The sequence below is a fragment of the Dermacentor variabilis genome, chromosome 9 (assembly GCF_050947875.1).
Source record: "Dermacentor variabilis isolate Ectoservices chromosome 9, ASM5094787v1, whole genome shotgun sequence".
Taxonomy (NCBI): Eukaryota; Metazoa; Arthropoda; class Arachnida; order Ixodida; family Ixodidae; genus Dermacentor; species Dermacentor variabilis.
This window is the reverse complement of record NC_134576.1, coordinates 51,957,499-51,975,134: the sequence shown is the minus strand read 5'-3', so window position 1 is coordinate 51,975,134 and position 17,636 is coordinate 51,957,499. Positions and strand designations below refer to the sequence as shown.

The window sequence follows — 17,636 nt, the reverse complement described above, 5'->3', positions numbered from 1 at the left end:
AGCTCTGAACACCTTGTAATAGTAATACGTCAGATGTAAGCGACGTTTCCTCTATGACTTTATTTTGACTTTGTCTTACTCTGTAGTTATGTATGTATATTTGTTGAGCTTATATAATTGTTTCCCATTTAACTTGTCGGGAAACGAGATGTCGCAGCAGAGCACCAGAATAAGAGGACCAGCGTAGCAGGATTCTAAAACAGAACTGCTCGTGCCGTGCTTGTGAATCAAGCACTAGCTGCCCATCTTTATTTTTGTCGTCTTTTGCAGCCGTCACCAAGGTGCTGACATAGAGCGCTGACCTTAGTGTCCCTGTGTTGCGGCATCGGTGGGTGCTACAGGGCTCCCTTCCCAGAGGGAATGACGGTTACAAAAGGGTCCGTGGTCAGTCCAAGTAGTCGGCGTTTAGGCATAGAGTCACTGCTGCTGAGCTTAGGCAGACGAGACTGGGTGCTACCTAATGGGTGAGGGACTCTATGAATGGACGCTGTTGGGAGGAACATGCCAAATTGACGAGATGATGGTTGGCACATGCGTTTTGAGGAAGAATAAATGGCTAAGCTTTTTGACAGTGCTTTCGTGAACGTTGTCGATGGTGCATCACTGACCGCACCATTGCACGATAAATAGGGTGCACGCATGAGCAATTCAGTTCATGCGCTGGATGGGGCATGATGCATGCGTTGCAAGTGGATGTGGGGCACCCTGTTGGGATGGGAAAACGATCCGGCGCTGCTCGCGATGGGTTGCATCAGGAGTGAGCTGAGGTAGTTGCCCGGCGGGCCGGACAAAGAGGGCTGAGGCTTTTAACAGTGTCTGGTTGTTCGGTGTGGATGTTTGATGCGGGATGCAGCGCATCTGGCACTGTGACATCGTAAAAACCGGGAGTGGGACGAGGCCATGAGGCGTACAGTCAGGAGGCATGAACGTTGTGGTAGCTCCGATGGGGTGGCCGGACAGAGGATTTACGGCATGAGGCCTAAACGGCCGGGGCGCGCAGCACCGCAAGAAAGAGCCGGACTGCTTCAGTTGGGGACCAGACAAAGAATGAATTTTTATTTCTGCGAGGGGAAACAGGAGGCAACTTACAGCGTATGGTACTGAGTGGTGCCCTGACGTAAACAACCCAAAACCGAAACCAGAAGCCAACACAGGATACCACATCACCTCTCCCTTGAAAGGAAAATGCGCTACTCGCTCTCCTCGCAACAAAAGTAAGCCATGAGTCACAGAAGAACACATGTTAGCACTGTAACACACGCGTTTAGTGATGACATCAGCTGATTCCAGTCGTTGCAGTTCGGCGAAGACTTGCTCATGGAGAAACCGAGGTAGAAGACTGTTTGCACTGACGCTCGAAGATGAACGTCGTGGATGAAGCCCTTTAAAAGTCCCGATTGTCCTGAGTACGGCTGGGTGAACTCCGAGGAAGCGTTATGCCGAAGAGATGGAAGCTGAATGCTTGGGTCAGCTGGAATTCCTGACACTTGTTGGCATGCAGCGAAAACAAGCTGCGTACGAGCAGGGGACTGTCGATGCATTCGTTTTCTCGAGCGGCAAACTGAAGCGAAATGTCCCACTTTTCCGCACGCACGGCAGGAAACGTGCTTGGCTGGACAGCCTGGATCGGATGCGATGTGGTGAGGTGAACCACATCGGTAGCAATGGCCTGCGATGTCTCGACTGGCTTCGCGGAGTTCGGACCGCGCGCCATGTTGGCCGGCCTTCCCAGGTCGTGATTTTCTGCCATGCCGCCGAGCGCCATCTTGAAGCCGCCGGGTCGAGGGAGGAGGGTGGCGGGAACCACCATCTTGCGTGCCCGTGCGAGGAAGGTGATGGCTGTTGACACCATCTTGGTGTTGTGTTGAGAGGTGCTGAACAGACGAGCTGTTGAAGACGAAGTTCTTTGTGAACTTGCTGTACGGTTCGTCCGATTTCCTGGGCCTTCTTGAGCGTGAGGGACGATCCTGTATAGGGTAACCTTTCTCGTATTCCTGTTGATGTGATGCCTTGGAGGATTTGGTCGTGAAGGGACTCGTGCCAAGCGCCGAATGCACAAGCAGGTGCTAGCCTTTGTAGCGCAGCGACGAAGTCCTGGAAGGTTTCCCCAGGTAGTTGCTTCCTGTCGCAGAAGATAATGCGGTGCACCAGGGGATTGGTGCTTTCTTCGTAGTGCTGGTCGAAGACGCGAGGAATTTCTTCGAATGTAATAGCTGTCTGGTCCGTTTGCAACGCGAGGTCATAGTAGAGACACTGCCCCTCAAAGCCTAAGTTACTCAGTAAAATGGCTTTCTTCCTCTCGTGTTGTAGTGCTTTGCATCCGGTCGCCTGGAGAAACATGCAAAAACAACGTTTTCATGTGAGCCACGGTACCGAAGGAGTACCGGGTAATGCAAGAAAAGGCGGCATGGGGGGTGCAAACGCCATGCTGGGCACCGAGAGCAAAGGCGGGGGAGTTGCAGTGGACGACGTCGGAGTAGACGTAGCGTCTTGCATGCCGGAAGCAGGGGAGCAGCAGAAGTAGAAAAGCAAGAGACATAAAAAGTAAAGTGAGCGGTTTACCTCGTCGCCAGTTTGTGGTAGCTCCGACAGGGCGGCCAGACGGAGGATTTACAGCACTCGTCCTAAACAGCCGAGGTGCGCAGCCCCGCAAGAAAGAGCCGGACTGCTTCAGTCGGGGACCAGACAAAGAATGAATTTTTATTTCTGCGAGGGGATACAGAAGGCAACTTACAGCGTTTGGTGCTGAGTGGTGTCCTGGCGTAAACAACCCAAAACCGAAACCAAAAGCCAACACAGGATACCACAAATGTCTGCGAAGGTAGCACAGGTGAAGATTTGGAAGGGCTCGATAGGTTGAGTGACCTATGCCAAAAGCACCGAGGGCTGTTGGCACTGGAGATATGGCTTATTTGATCTTGGGGTAGCATAAGATCGTGGCTTGTGTCTACGGTGGTGGCATGGTCAGAGGCAGCGGAGTCAGCAAGGCGCAGAATTTGTGCACCGACTCGGAGGCAGGCTTTGCAGACGGCATAGACAGATCGGTTGGAGGGTTCAGGTTGGTCAGGGGCCGAGTGAACACTTATGTGAACACCTATGGACACCTATGTCGTTATGTGCCAGAGTGTTTGCTTGGCTCTGTGCAAGGATTGCTGTTGCCCATAGACGCCTAATGTGTCGAGCGCCAAATCGCAGAATGTCTTGCAAAAGTGATATACCGAAAATACCGCTCCTGGTATACTCGCCGGGGTTGCTTAGTGGCTATGGTGCTGGGCTGCTAAGCACAAAGTCGTTGGATCGAATCCCTGCCACAGCGGCCGCATTTCGATGGGGGCGAAATGCGAAAGCACCTGTGTACTTAGATTTAGGTGCACGTTAAAGCACCCCAGGTGGTCGAAATTTTCAGGGGTCCCGCTGTATGGCGTGCCTCTTCACGAAATCATGGTTTTGGCATGCAAAACCCAGTAATTTAATTTTTTTAGCTGCTTCTGGTATATTGAGCTTTCGCGAAAAGTTTAGTAGCTGCTGGCACCTATTTCAAAAGGATATATATATATATGTATATATATCTGTGTGTGTGTGTGTGTGTGGTCTGTGCCCGGCCAGGTACTTATAATTTTGCGAATTCACAGATCTCGAAATTCCATTTATTTAAAATTTTCCCCGGTTTTTACAACTTCAAGTTAATGGAGTTTTACTGTATGTCTGTTGTCACGTTGTGGATACAGAGAAGCACAAGGGATCATCATGAGTGTTGTACCTTCTGATATGGGAGCTCATCACAAGGGATGTGTTATGAAATCCTGTGAGGAAAACTAGTCGACCAGAGGAATAACGATGTCTAGGTGTTAATGGTTGAAAATATTTGGAATTTTGCATGAAGTTTGAAAGAATAGAAAAAAAGATCTTGGAAAGCATTAGGGGTTGCGGGAGGTGAGTATGTTGGAAAGCGCTCCATTCGACGCTTTGGTAAACAGGGCTAAAAAAGACTTGCGGTATTTTCACCATCCTCATGAATGCAGTCTACTTCCGTTAGTTTGACTCTGACAGGGCCGACGAAATCAGTCAAATTATCTGGTGGCTCGAGGGGCAGAAAAAACACCATAACGCACAGCTCATTCATTTGGCAGGGTTTGCGCCGATTCTTAAATGCCCTTAGTCAAATACGCACTAACTTTTTATGAGTTAACGTAAAAATCTAGCATAGAAATGATATAAAGCTCCCCAAAAAAGCTTAAACTCAATGCACCCCCGATTTTTTAGCAAGAAAAACGTAGCATGCCACTGATTCTGCCAATAAGAAAAAGTATGAAGCTAGCGAATGTTACCTTCACAAAATGGCAATTTATTTACTAAATGTCCATTGTCATTATTCTCAAACAGCATTTCATTGCTGTATATGAAGAACCACCACATGTAAGGCCCATGGCAAGTTTGATATTCTGCATTTATCAAACGACTCCGCAGCAACTGCAAACAGGATGGTGGCCTATGCCTTTGCTAGTTTGTCCTATGACGTATGCGATTCTCCATAACGCCAAGAACATGTGACTTTACATGTTGCCGCTAGCCTAACATGTAAAATACCTTAACGTTTTTAAAGAAAGTTTTTCTGTGCATGGCCTGAACCCAAAACACATAAGCACAGCTGCTCATTGTAGACAAGCTGTTATGATTCATGGTGAAATATTGTTCTCAATATTACATCATGTGAAAGCAGAAGTGTTGCTGAATGTAGTTGACCAGGAATATGTCCTGTAAGTGTAACTCAGAGTGGTTTGATAGGCTGGGAATATGGAGCCGTTTCTGCTATGACTTTCGTCTGTACAGCCCCATTCTGTTGTGGTTTTGGGTGCAGGCCAGAGGAGGCTCTCTGTGGTACCCTGGCCCCACTGGAGAAGGCGTACCTATCCAGATCTCTCTCCCGTCTCCTGGATGCGGTCAACGTGGCTCTGTCAGGCAGCACCCGTGAAAGCCGCCCTTCACAAGACGACCTTGATGGCATACTGCGAGCCATCTCCAGGTGAGATGGCCAATGCTGAGTTGTTGTTCCTTCTCTTTGTGGCCGCCTTTGGCAGGAAACGAGCACATTGATGCGTGATCAGTTGTGGTGGTGCCTGGAGCTTGTGACCAAAGTACCAAAGCCTAGTGGTTTGGCATACGTAGTTGTCGCAACTTTATATGCATGAATATTCACTTAGTTCTTAAAAAATGCATTTCATCACTCATATGCATGAAGAAAAATGCTTATGTATGAGCACTTTTGTGGTAGGTCACCATTCTGTGACATTATTTCAATCTTATTTTTCCTTTGTGTATGAAATGGCTTCTGTGGTTTGCCAGTCTTGGAAATCATGGCATTGAAACACAAGGACAAATTGTGTGTGACAACCTGGAGAGCACACGTGGAGAAACAATGACGATGCGATGGAAAACCTATGTCAACGTTGTGATTACTTCAGTGTGGTGCTGGAATTTGTCGGTGCAAGCCACTCAGGCTTTACTTGAAATAAGACACCACTTTAAAGGCAGGTTCAAAGCATCGGGGTCTGTATTCTCAAATCTAATTTGTAAGAGCATTTCCTCATAAGTTTGGCTTTCTGCATCTAGAACCATTCATGACAGCAATCAGTGCAATAACAAGACAAATGTTGTAGCGACGGAGTCTTGTAAACGGCACTTAGTAATAGGTTAACAGTGGGGGTGAAAGACAAGGACAAAGAAAGCAACACATTGAAGACCTGTGATTCGGCTCTGTTACTGTTAGCTTAGGGTGTGGAATGGTGTCTCTTCTGAATGAGCTTTCATAATGAAAGGGGCAAATCACTGTTGCCGACCTATGCAAAAAGTTGTTCTGTCACCATCTTTTGATAACAATGATGCTGACTCTGACAGTAAGCAATTGCCAATACTTTGCATGTAGTTTTGGTCTTGTATCCGAAGGTATTTCATTGGCAATTTTTTTTTACTATTATCGAAGAAAAATAAGTGGTGTTTTAGAATCCAGCAAATACAATAATTTATTGTAAGCAGTAATTCTCTCTCGAAGCTCTGCTGATGGCCTGCCAGAAATCAACATTTTTGTTGGGGGATAGCATATCTTGCTGATAAGTCAAATTAGGATTATCTGGCTAGGACAAGGTTGAAATAATCGAAGTCCTGGTTCGTAGAAGTGTATGCGTGTCAGTCAGAATGTTCGGTTGGGGCCGAATTAACTGAAAAATCAGATTAACTGAAGTCGAATTAATGGACGTATGTGTACTGTACTTAGTAACTTATCAGCAACACAGCCTGCAGCCTGTCTCTTTACCATCATTAACGTGATGGTTTGGTAAATCGGTGCAGCATCAGAGTTTCGTTGAGCCATTTCTTTTATGAAGGAAAATAGTGGCATGTGTTAAAAAAGCGACAGAGAAAAAGTAGAAATTGGATTTTATTGAAAATGCCAGTTCATAAACTAGATGAAAAGGTTTGCAGTTCAGAACTCAGTGGCTCCTGGTAGTCCAACATCTGTTTGGCACTAGTGGTGACATGTCATTGTCTAGATGACCAAGGTTAGGGCCAATCAATGCTCGCTTTCGAAATGTTGACTCTATAGGAACTTTTGAGGATGGTACAGTTAAACAGCTCTGCAAGAGCAGTTGTTTGTGTAGGGGAACCTGCTTGCAGGGTACTGCACAACTGTACCGTTTGGTTGATTGTAGTGATGTCTGTGTAGGTGAAGACAACGATGAAGAAGGAGTACTTTATCCAAATAAGTAATACAGTCGAACTCACTTACGATACTGGTTTTAACACTTATATAAGCTATAGTAATGAGAAGCTGCTGCACCGTCAACTTTTGTGTGTTTCTATGGTGAAATAACCCGCTTACTACAAAGCCACCATGCTGGATTATTGGTCATAACAATGAAGTCTGCCTGCTGGGTGTCCGCGCCAAAATGTAATGAAATGTGAAATCCTTGAAAAGAAAAAGAGAAATTCGAGCTACTGCACGATTGCCTGTCATCCGAATGACCGCTGCGTGCTCATTTTCCAGCCTTCTCTGCATTGTCAGCCTCACGGGCCTCTCTCCGGTCACCCTTCCACCCCTCCAAAGATGAACGGGCTGCGCCCATAGCTCTAGGACGCACGACCCTCCAAAACGCGAATGGACTATGCCAACTGTGCTGACAACATTGCACTGCTCCCAGACTGCTTGCTGGCCACTCATTCTGCGCAGTTTTGCCAACAGATGCCAACAAGTTGCTCATGCTCGTCTTTGTTGTTTGCATCGAAGTTGTTCCTGGTCACGGGGTTTCTTAGCCTTGTTTGACTCGCCGCTGAAATGGAAGATGGCTGATCCGATCGCTAATCATCGGGAATGTGCGATGTTGGTGAAAAGAAAGTGCACTGCTACAGATTTTGAAATGAAGTGCTTCTAACCGATGAGGCGATCGTTGAGAATTTCTTTGCATCAGATAGTGATGACGATGACGGCGGCGATGACGCCGTAGAGCAGGCTGCCTCAACGTTGTCCTCGTAGGAGATCCTGCAGATGATACGATACCTCTAGGGCTTCATTGTTATGGGGGACCTTCTACTGCACTACGTGGAGCACCTGCATGCCTTGGAGAAGGATGCTGGCAAGCTTTGCTTAAAACAAGCAATGCTGACAGACATGGAGTTTTCTTGTGCAAGCCAGTAAGGAGTATGTGGCGAGATGCTTGTGGTGACTTGACCCAGTGTTTCTTCTGGATTTCTCAAGCTGACAGGCTGCTGTGGCAACATTCTCACATTTCTTAAAAGGCCCCTTTTGGGGCCACCAAAGCGATGCATCGGTGGAGCTCACATGCCGCTTGCTGCCTGTGACCTCTCTGTGCAGTTGTTGTAGCAGTGCCATTCTTGAATGCTGACAGCTGCGACTGCATACAGAAGATTATGTATATGCATATGGATTCCTAGCTCAAAGCTAGTTGGGATCCCATACTAGTTACAACATTTTACTACAGGGAAAAGAGAAAAAAAAGAGGTCAGAGATAAATTATATACATATATTCATGTTCACAGAACAGAAGGCAGGCTGTTTATAATACTAATAGCTATGACAATACTTTGAGGAATGGCTATACAGTCGGCTCCCATCAATTCAACTTGCCGCTTAATTTGACTTCTCGATTTATATGAATGCAGTGGAAAGTTTTGGTGAGAAATCATACACTGGGGCTATGGAAGGAAATCTCTAATTCAAATGCAAAAGCATGCCACTTCAGTTAATTCAATCCTCACCAATTGCCACTCATGCGAGTAGCGGTTGCAAAAAGCTTAAAAACGCTATAAATTCAGCTGACGGCACTACTGCTTGCCTTAGCGTGAAGCTAATTATCTTTACTTTTTTCTTCAAGTCCAACGCTGAGGCACTGTTTAAACACGTCAGCACTCTATCTTTGCTGCATGCTGGTTGAGTCGTGCTTCAAGAGCAAGAAGCAAAAGCAGTGACAGATGACTTTAAGCAATAGGAATGATTTGAGTTAATTCATTTTGCCGCCGTTTGTGACTTCAACCTGTCGGATAATTCAACCTAATGTCGTGGTACCACAAGCATCAAATAAATGGGAATCAACTGTGTAATTTACCAACAGAAATACATAAAACATAACAGTAAACGACGGCAGCGACAGCGATTGCAGTAGTTGAGTGCTGATGAGGAGGTCCACGTTGTGCCACTGTCCAGCGAGCTGCGAGTGGCCTCGGTGGACAGCCGCCTGTGCCGCATGGTGGCCAAGAATGTGGCGCAAGCCATCCACCAGCTGGCTGCCCGGTGCGAGCAGCTGGCTGCCCTGGAAGGCTCGGACGCTTTGCAGGTCAACGGCCCTGCCACCGTTGCTCAGCAGTGCAATGCCAGCCTGCTGCACCTGCTGCACCTCTTCCAGACGCAGATGGACACGGTGAGCGTGCCTCTGTCTTCTGTTCCTTCGAGGTTAAACACAGAATTTGTGGAGAATATTATTAAGTACTTCTTTAAAATCTATGTGATCTCAGTGGTCAAACAGGAAATGCCTCAGCCTGGAGTATACCTTCCAACAAGTCTTCATTAGGGCATTTTCTTGAACTAGCGCAACTTAAAAGGAGTACAGGAAATGAGACACGCAAGAAAAAGACCAGGGGTAGTTGGGTGCTAATTAGCTCCCCCATGTCTCCAGTATTTTTTTTCTTGTGTCTCTTGCTTCCTTCATTCTTTCTGAGTTCAAGAAAATGCCATGAAATACCGACTCACTGAAACTGCCCTCCTTCATCAGGGCTTCAACTGCTTTCCTAGGCAGCGTTTAAATTGCTAATTCTCTCTCTCTCTCTCTCTCTCTCTCTCTCTCTCTCTCTCTCTCTCCCCCCCCTGTTTAAACGAGGGGAGAGAATAGGTGAGTACGTAGAGGGTGAAAGTTGAAGGCGAGAGAAGTCAAGCTGTTTGAAAGCAGACATTGCTTGCTGATGGTGAAAGGACGTCACGTTTGTGGGAAGGGTGTACTGCGGGTTCTTCCAAGAATTAAAGGCATAATAAAATATGGAAAAGTACACAAACCAGTGAGTGGTGCGTGCTCATTAAGCTCACTCTCTTTGCAAGTGTCATCAGTATGTTCAAGTGTGGCCATTAGTCATGCGACAGCTCTGATTACCAGCACTTTTAGGTCAGCTCCATTGAATTTTGATCATTTTACTCTATAAAGCACGCATATTTTGCAGAGTTGTACGAACTAGACCTCTGTGTTTGAACATCATTGAAATTAGGTCTTCATGCTTCGCTTTTCAGCCTTGTGTAGCTCTTTGTGCCACATACAGCGTACTGTGTATTTATCTTAAATTTCTGGCATGTCACCTTGTTACGGTGATTTCTTTTTGGTCTTTCATACAGGCTAGCATTATTTACAGTGTCTCTTTACTTATTGTTGTCTTGACATTGTGTTCCTCCCACAGTTGCTGTGCGGCAATGCAGTGGAATCACCCGAGGCCGCATCTATAGTGAGAGCGGCTCTACAGGCAAGTGCAATTTCTCACTTTTGTCAGTCTGGTCAGTCAAACAAATTTAGTGACACTTTTTATGGCAAACAGACTGTTCACTTTGCCACCATCTTATTATGGGATACGTTACCGTTTGTAATTAAACTCCAGAAAGCTCGCAGGTTTAATCAGGAATTGAAAAATCTTTTGTTAAGCGACACATATGTGTCACAATGTACTGTTTAATTCGTTTTATTGGATCTGCTGTTCTAGTGTAGTGCACGTTTGTTTAAATTCTTTTTTTCTTTTCTTTCTTCTTATACCTGGCTTTGCATTATAAAACAGTTACCGTCTATATAGTGATGTGTATTTATCTTCTTGTTTTTTCGTATTTTCATCTTATTATCATGTATTTTGTAAATGCATTTATCAATTATCACTGTTGTTGTCTATGTGATATTGTGTATTTATGTGCTATGTACAGGAAGTCTCAATTCAGTCTTTTACTATGAGACCTGCTTCTGTCCATTTTGACCTGTGAAATACTTTGTGAAATAATAAAAATTGATTGATTGATTGATTGATTGATTGATTGATTGATTGATTGATTGATTGATTATAAACTTGGCAGCTCAGTGCTGCACACTAAATGATGTTTGTAATTGTTCGCTGGTCATTGGTTACAAAAATCACTTGGAGAGATAGTGAGCATGTGGAAGTATAGCATTGTTGCTTTTTCAGAAGCATAGAATGCCCCTGAAAGAAGCTTGCCTACGCTGCTGCACCATAGTACATTTGTCCAGTTTTCTTATTCCCCGTAATAGATGCGGGGCAAGGACATGATGTTGGCCACCACTTGTATATCTTTGTGCAGTAAAAGATGTCAATTCAGGTTTCACAGGACAAAAAAAGTTGTCCGATTTGACCAAATGTTGAAATATAGAGGGTATCGAAAAACAATAAACAAATGCTTACTAAATCAGCGAGCATTTACTTACTGATTTAATCAACAAATCCTGTTTCTATTGAACGTGAATGAAGTGCGGAAGTTGCAATCCTAGACATCTTGGGAATGATTAGCGCTCTCAGCGATAGAGGCCTCACAGCTCCTTCGCAGCGCGGCTGTGGTTCAAAGACCTGTGTCTTCATCCAGGATATGCATTTCAATACCACACGCACATCCCAATGATTACCGTTGAGCTGGTTGGCAACAGAGCGTTCGTCCACTGCGATATAGCCGGCGTGCTTGATGCCAGTGTGCAGGCCACGGCAGAATTTCTTCTCATTCTCGACAGCTTCCGTCCTGTTTCTGACATTGTGCCTGCATTGCACCAAGTCAAAGCAAAACTACTGCTAGCCTCAAACGCGGCGGATGAAACCACAATCACCACTATCAATGCGAGCATGGATGGCGACTATGCATTGCTGAAGAGCACGCGGTCAATGGGCACACCAAGTCAGTAGGAAGCTACTATTTGCCACAACCGCTGCAGACGGAACCGCGGTCACTATCGAAGTGATCATGAATGTCAACCACACATTTCTGAAGGCACATGGCCAATGGCTGCCTAGATTCTAAAGGAAACTACCCCACAGCCGTTGCGAATGAAACTGCGGTCGCTGTTATTGTGATAGCAATTACATGGACACCCCAGGTGAACTCCCGCCGTTGCCGTGATGTTCAGGTGAAGTCCAAGTGTGATAACATGGCTGCGTGCCATATGGTGCGAGCAAATCCGTGTGAGGGTGATCCAAGAAGGGCGCTGGCTTGATGGGGCGATATCTTCTCGCACTCTTAAGGGAGGAAGGTGGTGAGGCTATGGGCTGTCTTTACATGTGCGTAAGGGGAGCAGTGGGGAGATGTGCATGCGCTAGGAGGGGGTGGGGCAAGGGGGCAGGTTAGTGCGCATCACCTCTTCTGCTTCAGCTGCAGTGGCTGAGAGCCCATGTGCGTCCTATCTTGGAGGCAGTCTGTGCTAGTTTCGAAGGCTAGCCAACCTGAAATAGCTGATGGCTTCGTGTGCGCTGTGTTCTCACTGCCTAGTTCGCATTGAAGTGAGAGGTGGCACGAAGAGGAATTCGCTCGCCACTGCTGGTGTTCTTCATCACGCCAGTGTTCTGACAGCGAGTGTCTGCGGTCATCAAGTGGGACGTGTTGTTGTTTGCATGTGCGTGCATGACAGTGTGCTTGTTAATTTAGTTAGTAAGTGAATCTTTACAGCACCTTATGCAGTTTATGCAGCTGATAAAATGATTAACCTTATTTTGTATAGCTGTCTAATAATTTGCTATCGCAGTCGGTGCTTCACCTGTTGGGCGAAACTGACTTTTCTTTCTTTTTAGTATGTGCTATCGGGCTCAGAATGAGCTAAAACACGTTACTGCCTTTCCACATGCTTTCACACTGTAGCTCACACTGAACGTGATAGTACCGGCCTGCTGAAATAAATCAACTCATCTCACACTCATTGAAACTGCTCACCGGAAGTACAAGAATATTCTGTTTGGTGGTTAGAATGAGCATGGTTTTAATAATAATAATTGTACAAAAATATCGAACAAATTTTCCCCCCCTTTTTTTTAACATTTGCAACAGCTGTTGTCGAGACTATGCACTTTGCAGGAGCGAAGGATAGGGAAGCATAGTGAAGCGAGTTTGATGAACACACTTTTGGTTGAGCACACACTGTAGCCAGTATCACTACACCTCCTAAGGTGCCAATCTCTGAGTGACACTCAGAAGTGATACTAAATTGTTCTATCTGACAGTGGTGTGTGTGTAAGGCTTGGAATTTGGTTTTTTGTAGGCCACAATATTGTCATGCTACTGTGAGCAGAAAAACAGTGATGATGATCATCAGTGTGTTGAAGATGATGCAGGGTTTCTATTTTAGGCTTTCAAATCACTTGGGGCTTTCTTCATGATACTTTATAAATACTGCAAGACCTTTTATTTTCACACACCCTTAATTTATGTGAAATTTGTGATTGGAAAGCGAAGCAAAATTTAAGAACAGGCAGCATGTTGAGGGAAAAAATGTGAACACTGTGTTAAAGAAATGGTTTTACTAGCTAGCTCTGTTGTCTGTAACCCCTAAAGCATGGTGCATTGGATTTACTTGGCTGCGCAATCCTGTGCCAGTCTTCTCAGATGATGCATGGGGATCTCAGGCCTCACAGAGAGACAGCTTTTGCAGCCTAAGTTAGTCAGGCGGCACAATCCTGAAATTGTGTAATAGCTGCAAATAGTGTATACCCAAAGTTCTTGATTTGTGAACAACTAGGGCCACAAAATTGTCGGGTTTCTCAGTAATCTGTAAATAAATTTTCATCTATCTGTGTCACTTTGATGGAGGTGCTGAGTGCAGAAGTTAATGAGCGCCAGTGTGTGGTTGGAGCGATGAGCTTTCTTTGAATTGCGACTTTGCTCAGTGTGTCATTTCTGCTTGGCTTGTAATGCAGTCTGTGGAGACGGTCATCCAGAGCATAGTGCAGCCGCTGCTGTCTGCTGTGAGCCAGTCTGTCGAGGCAATCATTCTGACTATGCACGAGGAAGACTTCTGCACGTGAGAGCATGCCTTGTCTTCTCCTTCTCTTTTATGCACCCGGTTTGTTGTTGGCGTTTTCACACTGCGTGACAACATTGCTGGCAGACAACCAAGTTGGTGTCGACCATTATGCAAATGCACTGAGCAGGCCATGGCAGTAATCGAGAAGTGACACGACAAAAGTTCCACTTTCAGTGCTTCCTTATGGAGGAGCAGCTTTGCACTGTTTGTTTTCCTTGTTTGTCACCAACACCTACTGCATACGATTCATCACTTCGCAGGCAGGCTTTTGGTAAAAGGTCTGAGCATACGGAGAAGCTGCCAGCTTTTGATTGGGCCAGGCTATCGGAAACCATTGCCAAATCTGTGCACATCAACAGCAGTGCCGTAACACACAGACTTATGGACAGAAGAAACAGTATTCAGTTGGACAGGGTGCAATTTCATACCAGCAGATTTGCTGCTCATCATGAGCCACATGTGTTGATTGTCTAATCTGACGGGGCAGCATGTGGTCACCTGTGAGCATGGACAGAGCCTGGCTGAACGTGTCAAGTGTCAGCAAGCGTTGATACAGGTGTGTGTCTGTCATCATTGAAAAAAATTGTCATTTTTTCTGTGTCCCTACTAGGGATATTTGAATAACAAATCAAATAGTGTGCTATTTATGTTGCTCTTCGAGTCGAATAATTAATCATAAGTACGAATATTTTCTGAATAGTCTTCAAGCGCTAAAAAATGTCCACAGTGCTCACTTATACATAAAATTGGAGCAAAAGTATGGCAAATTTCATCCCTGCAGGCATATAGGCATAAAACATGAGAACTTAAATAGTGGAACTGGCTACCACACTAAAGGAGCCATATTTTACTGGCTATACAGCGATCATTCCCACTATCTCAAGAGTTCTGTGCATGCAAAGAAACTACTTGATTCATTGTTCCTATGATTCATTTGTGTTTTTGGTAAACAATGCTTCATAAGGTGCTATGTCATGATACAAACTTTCTAACATTAAAAATACTAGGATGGGTTTTATAGTAATTGTGAGAACAGTTATTCATTATTTAAAAGGTATTCGATATTGTGTTTGATCTGGACTCAAACCCCGAGTCCCTGTTGGACAACAATAGCATAATTCAGTTGTACACTCAAAACTACCCTAGCACTTTCTAACCAGCACAGGTGCCCCATAGAACAAAAGATTGCAGTTGAACCTCGCAACTAGAAAATCGGCGGGGAACGCGAAAAAAATTAACTTTTGCTTGAATTTCGTTGTTGCGAAATGACAGTACTGTTAAGGAATGCGTCGCCGAACGAAACTTTACTGTCAAAATTAAGTTGGCCCACTTTGGCAAGCTTTGCTCGAGGATATCGAACCGCACTGCTGACAGCACAAAGTGCGCCCCATGTGTCGTCGATCAGCAGTGGCAGCCCTGCCGTGGAGCAGCACTTTTGGTTGATTGCCTTCAGAGATATGATCACTTTTGTGAGATTTTGCGCAACACGGCACCAGACACAGAGCAACAGCGCTCCATGCACGCAGCAGTGTTTTTCCAGTGCACGCCGTCGTCCATGGACACCGACGCATCCGATGCCAAGGCGTATCTCATATCCCCGAAGGCGATCGATCGAAATTACAGCTCCTTTGCACAAGTCTACATCCACCACCGAATCCACATGCAATGCCTGTCAGGTGGCACCAAAAGAAGCATTCTTTAAGTAAGGGAGGAGTATTCCTGGATGATCGCTCAATCACAGCCTGATGCGTGGCAGTCTACTCTGTGGCCGCCACGTCAAGTGCCATAAACAAGTTCATGTCGGTAGGATGTGGATTTCTTTGTTTTTGCTGCACTTCTCTCACCGAGCTGCAGGTTATGTACTGTGCTACGTTAGCAAAAACTCTCATTGCATGTCGGTAGTGACGTGCGTGCCATTTCAAACGTGCGATCAACAAGCAAGATGGCGGCCATGATGTGTTTCTTGTGCATGCGATCACTTCCGGCGCTTGTTCTGTTTGTAAATAAAAATGGTGGTGCCCGCACAAGCATAATGTGATATTTTATGCAATTTTAGTGCAAAGCAAACACATTTGAGCACATTTTGGGAGCTAGCACATTTTGGAGCTTGCTAGCCTTGTGCGAGTAGGTATAACACATGGGGTTACATTCCTGCAAATTCCGTTGATGTGGGATTGTAGTTCAGCGACATTTCATTGTCGAGAGGTATGAAATGCATTGAGTCCTATGGATGTTCGCTGGGGATACGCAAATATTTCATTGTCATGAGAATTTTGTTGTCACGGGATTCCATTATCATGGGTTTCAACTGTACTGCCTTGCTTTCAAAATTGTGTTGAGAGCCTTAGCTCTTTCACCCTGCAAAAGTGCCTGCATGCACTTATTAGGCATGGGACAAAATAATGTTAGGTAATCATCACTAATTGGGAGCCCCTCATGAACACCTCTTGTTCCCGCAGCCCTGCTGTGGACCGCATGGCTGCCCCTGATGCTCCCTGCTCGCTGTATATGCGCGAGCTGCAGCAGTTCCTTTCCCACTGCCAGGCCGACTTCTTCTCCTCGTGGCCTCCCACTGCAGCCGTCACGCAAGGGTGAGTTCAGGGGAGGGGTTGCTGCAACACCCCACAGGAAAGGTGCAAAATGTGCCTCACAGCAGAAAGCGTCTCCTTGCAAATCATCTTCAGCAGAATGCACTTTACTGTATCTGGTATGAACGGCATCAAAGCAGAAGACGCGTGGTATGACACTACTTCTAATACGATGTGTGGGATTGTTGGAAATATGATTGCTCTAGCTGGATGTCGCTTGCTGGTATGGTCTATTGCACGTTGGATTGTGGGTGTCAATTGTACCATGTGCCTTCTGCTTGGTTCTATGTACGACTGCTCGCACCACAAGTTCTAATACAGTCGCCGATCGTTTATTCGGACCTCATGGGGACTGCGGAAATGTCCGAATAAACAGGTGTCCGAAAAAGCAGATTAAGAAAAAAAATGAAATCCTTTATTTCCACGCACTTATTCGGGCTCGTCAGTAGGTTTGAAGAAATCGTGAGTGCGCCGTTGCACGCTGTTCCGTTTACGCGCAATCAGATAAGCCTTCGGAGTGCGTCGTACGGTCACTATAGGCGGCTGAAAGCACAGTCACTGCTTGTGCACGCGACAACAGCGTAGCACATGGTGCGTCATCTTCTGACTCGGAGTCATCGTCCGGCGGTGCAGCAGAAACCTGACGAATGATCTCGCCGTCGTCGAGTTCTGCGCATGTCAGTACAGCAGTGTCAGCACCTGTGAAACTGTCAAATGAGACGGTGTCCTGAATCGCAATGCAACCACTGTGCAGGTCTCGGCAGAACATTTTCCGCATCAGTAGGGAGCACATCGGAAGGTGACAAATCCTAGGCCTCCCGGCACCCACTTGCCGGCATTCCCCAGCGCAGTCTGCGCTGGCACTGTCAGTGCCATTAGACACTTGACGCGATGTTTCCGTACGCCGCGTTGGTTCACCGAAACCTCGACACAGCACACAAAGCAAACACCACCGTGCTGACACCAGTCGCACAAACGAAAAACGTGGCCTGCTCGCAGCGTCGTGCGCGAAACCACGCGAAACAAACAAATCAGCTGCTGGATTGTCTTGACATGGCTTACTAAGCTGAAACCGGAACTGCTGTATGGCCACTCTAGCAAACCAGGCAGAAACAATGATGATGAGCGGGGATTTCCAGTAGCGCCACTTCGTGGGGCAGCAAGGAGGCTCCGTTCAAAACAAAAGTGGCGTTCAGCAAGTCGAACTATGCGCCGGTCAGAGTCGGTGCATGATGCCCTCGATCGAGTTGGCTCAAGGAGTGTCCGAAAAATCAGACAAGAGGTTGCAAGGTGTCCGAACTTTCGGCAGTTGTTATACATTATGGTCTATGGGGAGAATGGTGGTGCCGCGAAGCTGACCGAATAATCGGGCATGTCTGAATTTTTGGAGTCCGGAAAATCGGTCGGCGACTGTAATCTAATTATGGGGCTTTACGTGCCAAAACCACTTTCTGATTATGAGGCACGCCGTAGTGGAGGACTCGGAAAATTTCGACCACCTAGGGTT

General features: G+C 46.1%; 1 protein-coding gene across 2 annotated transcripts in view; it reads left to right on the top strand.

The window, feature by feature from the left end:
• The window catches only part of fws (Conserved oligomeric Golgi complex subunit 5 four way stop), a 56,943-nt gene that overhangs the window by 13,512 nt on the left and 25,795 nt on the right, over positions 1–17,636 (top strand). For both annotated transcript variants that reach the window (XR_012830772.1, XM_075704240.1), the window contains exons 11-15: positions 4,859–5,023; positions 8,714–8,927; positions 9,949–10,011; positions 13,435–13,538; positions 16,001–16,132. Coding sequence is in view for 1 of the 2 variants with exons in the window: in XM_075704240.1 (XP_075560355.1) it covers positions 4,859–5,023; positions 8,714–8,927; positions 9,949–10,011; positions 13,435–13,538; positions 16,001–16,132 (678 nt within the window). In the remaining variant the exon portion in view is untranslated. The remainder of the gene's footprint in view (positions 1–4,858; positions 5,024–8,713; positions 8,928–9,948; positions 10,012–13,434; positions 13,539–16,000; positions 16,133–17,636) is intronic.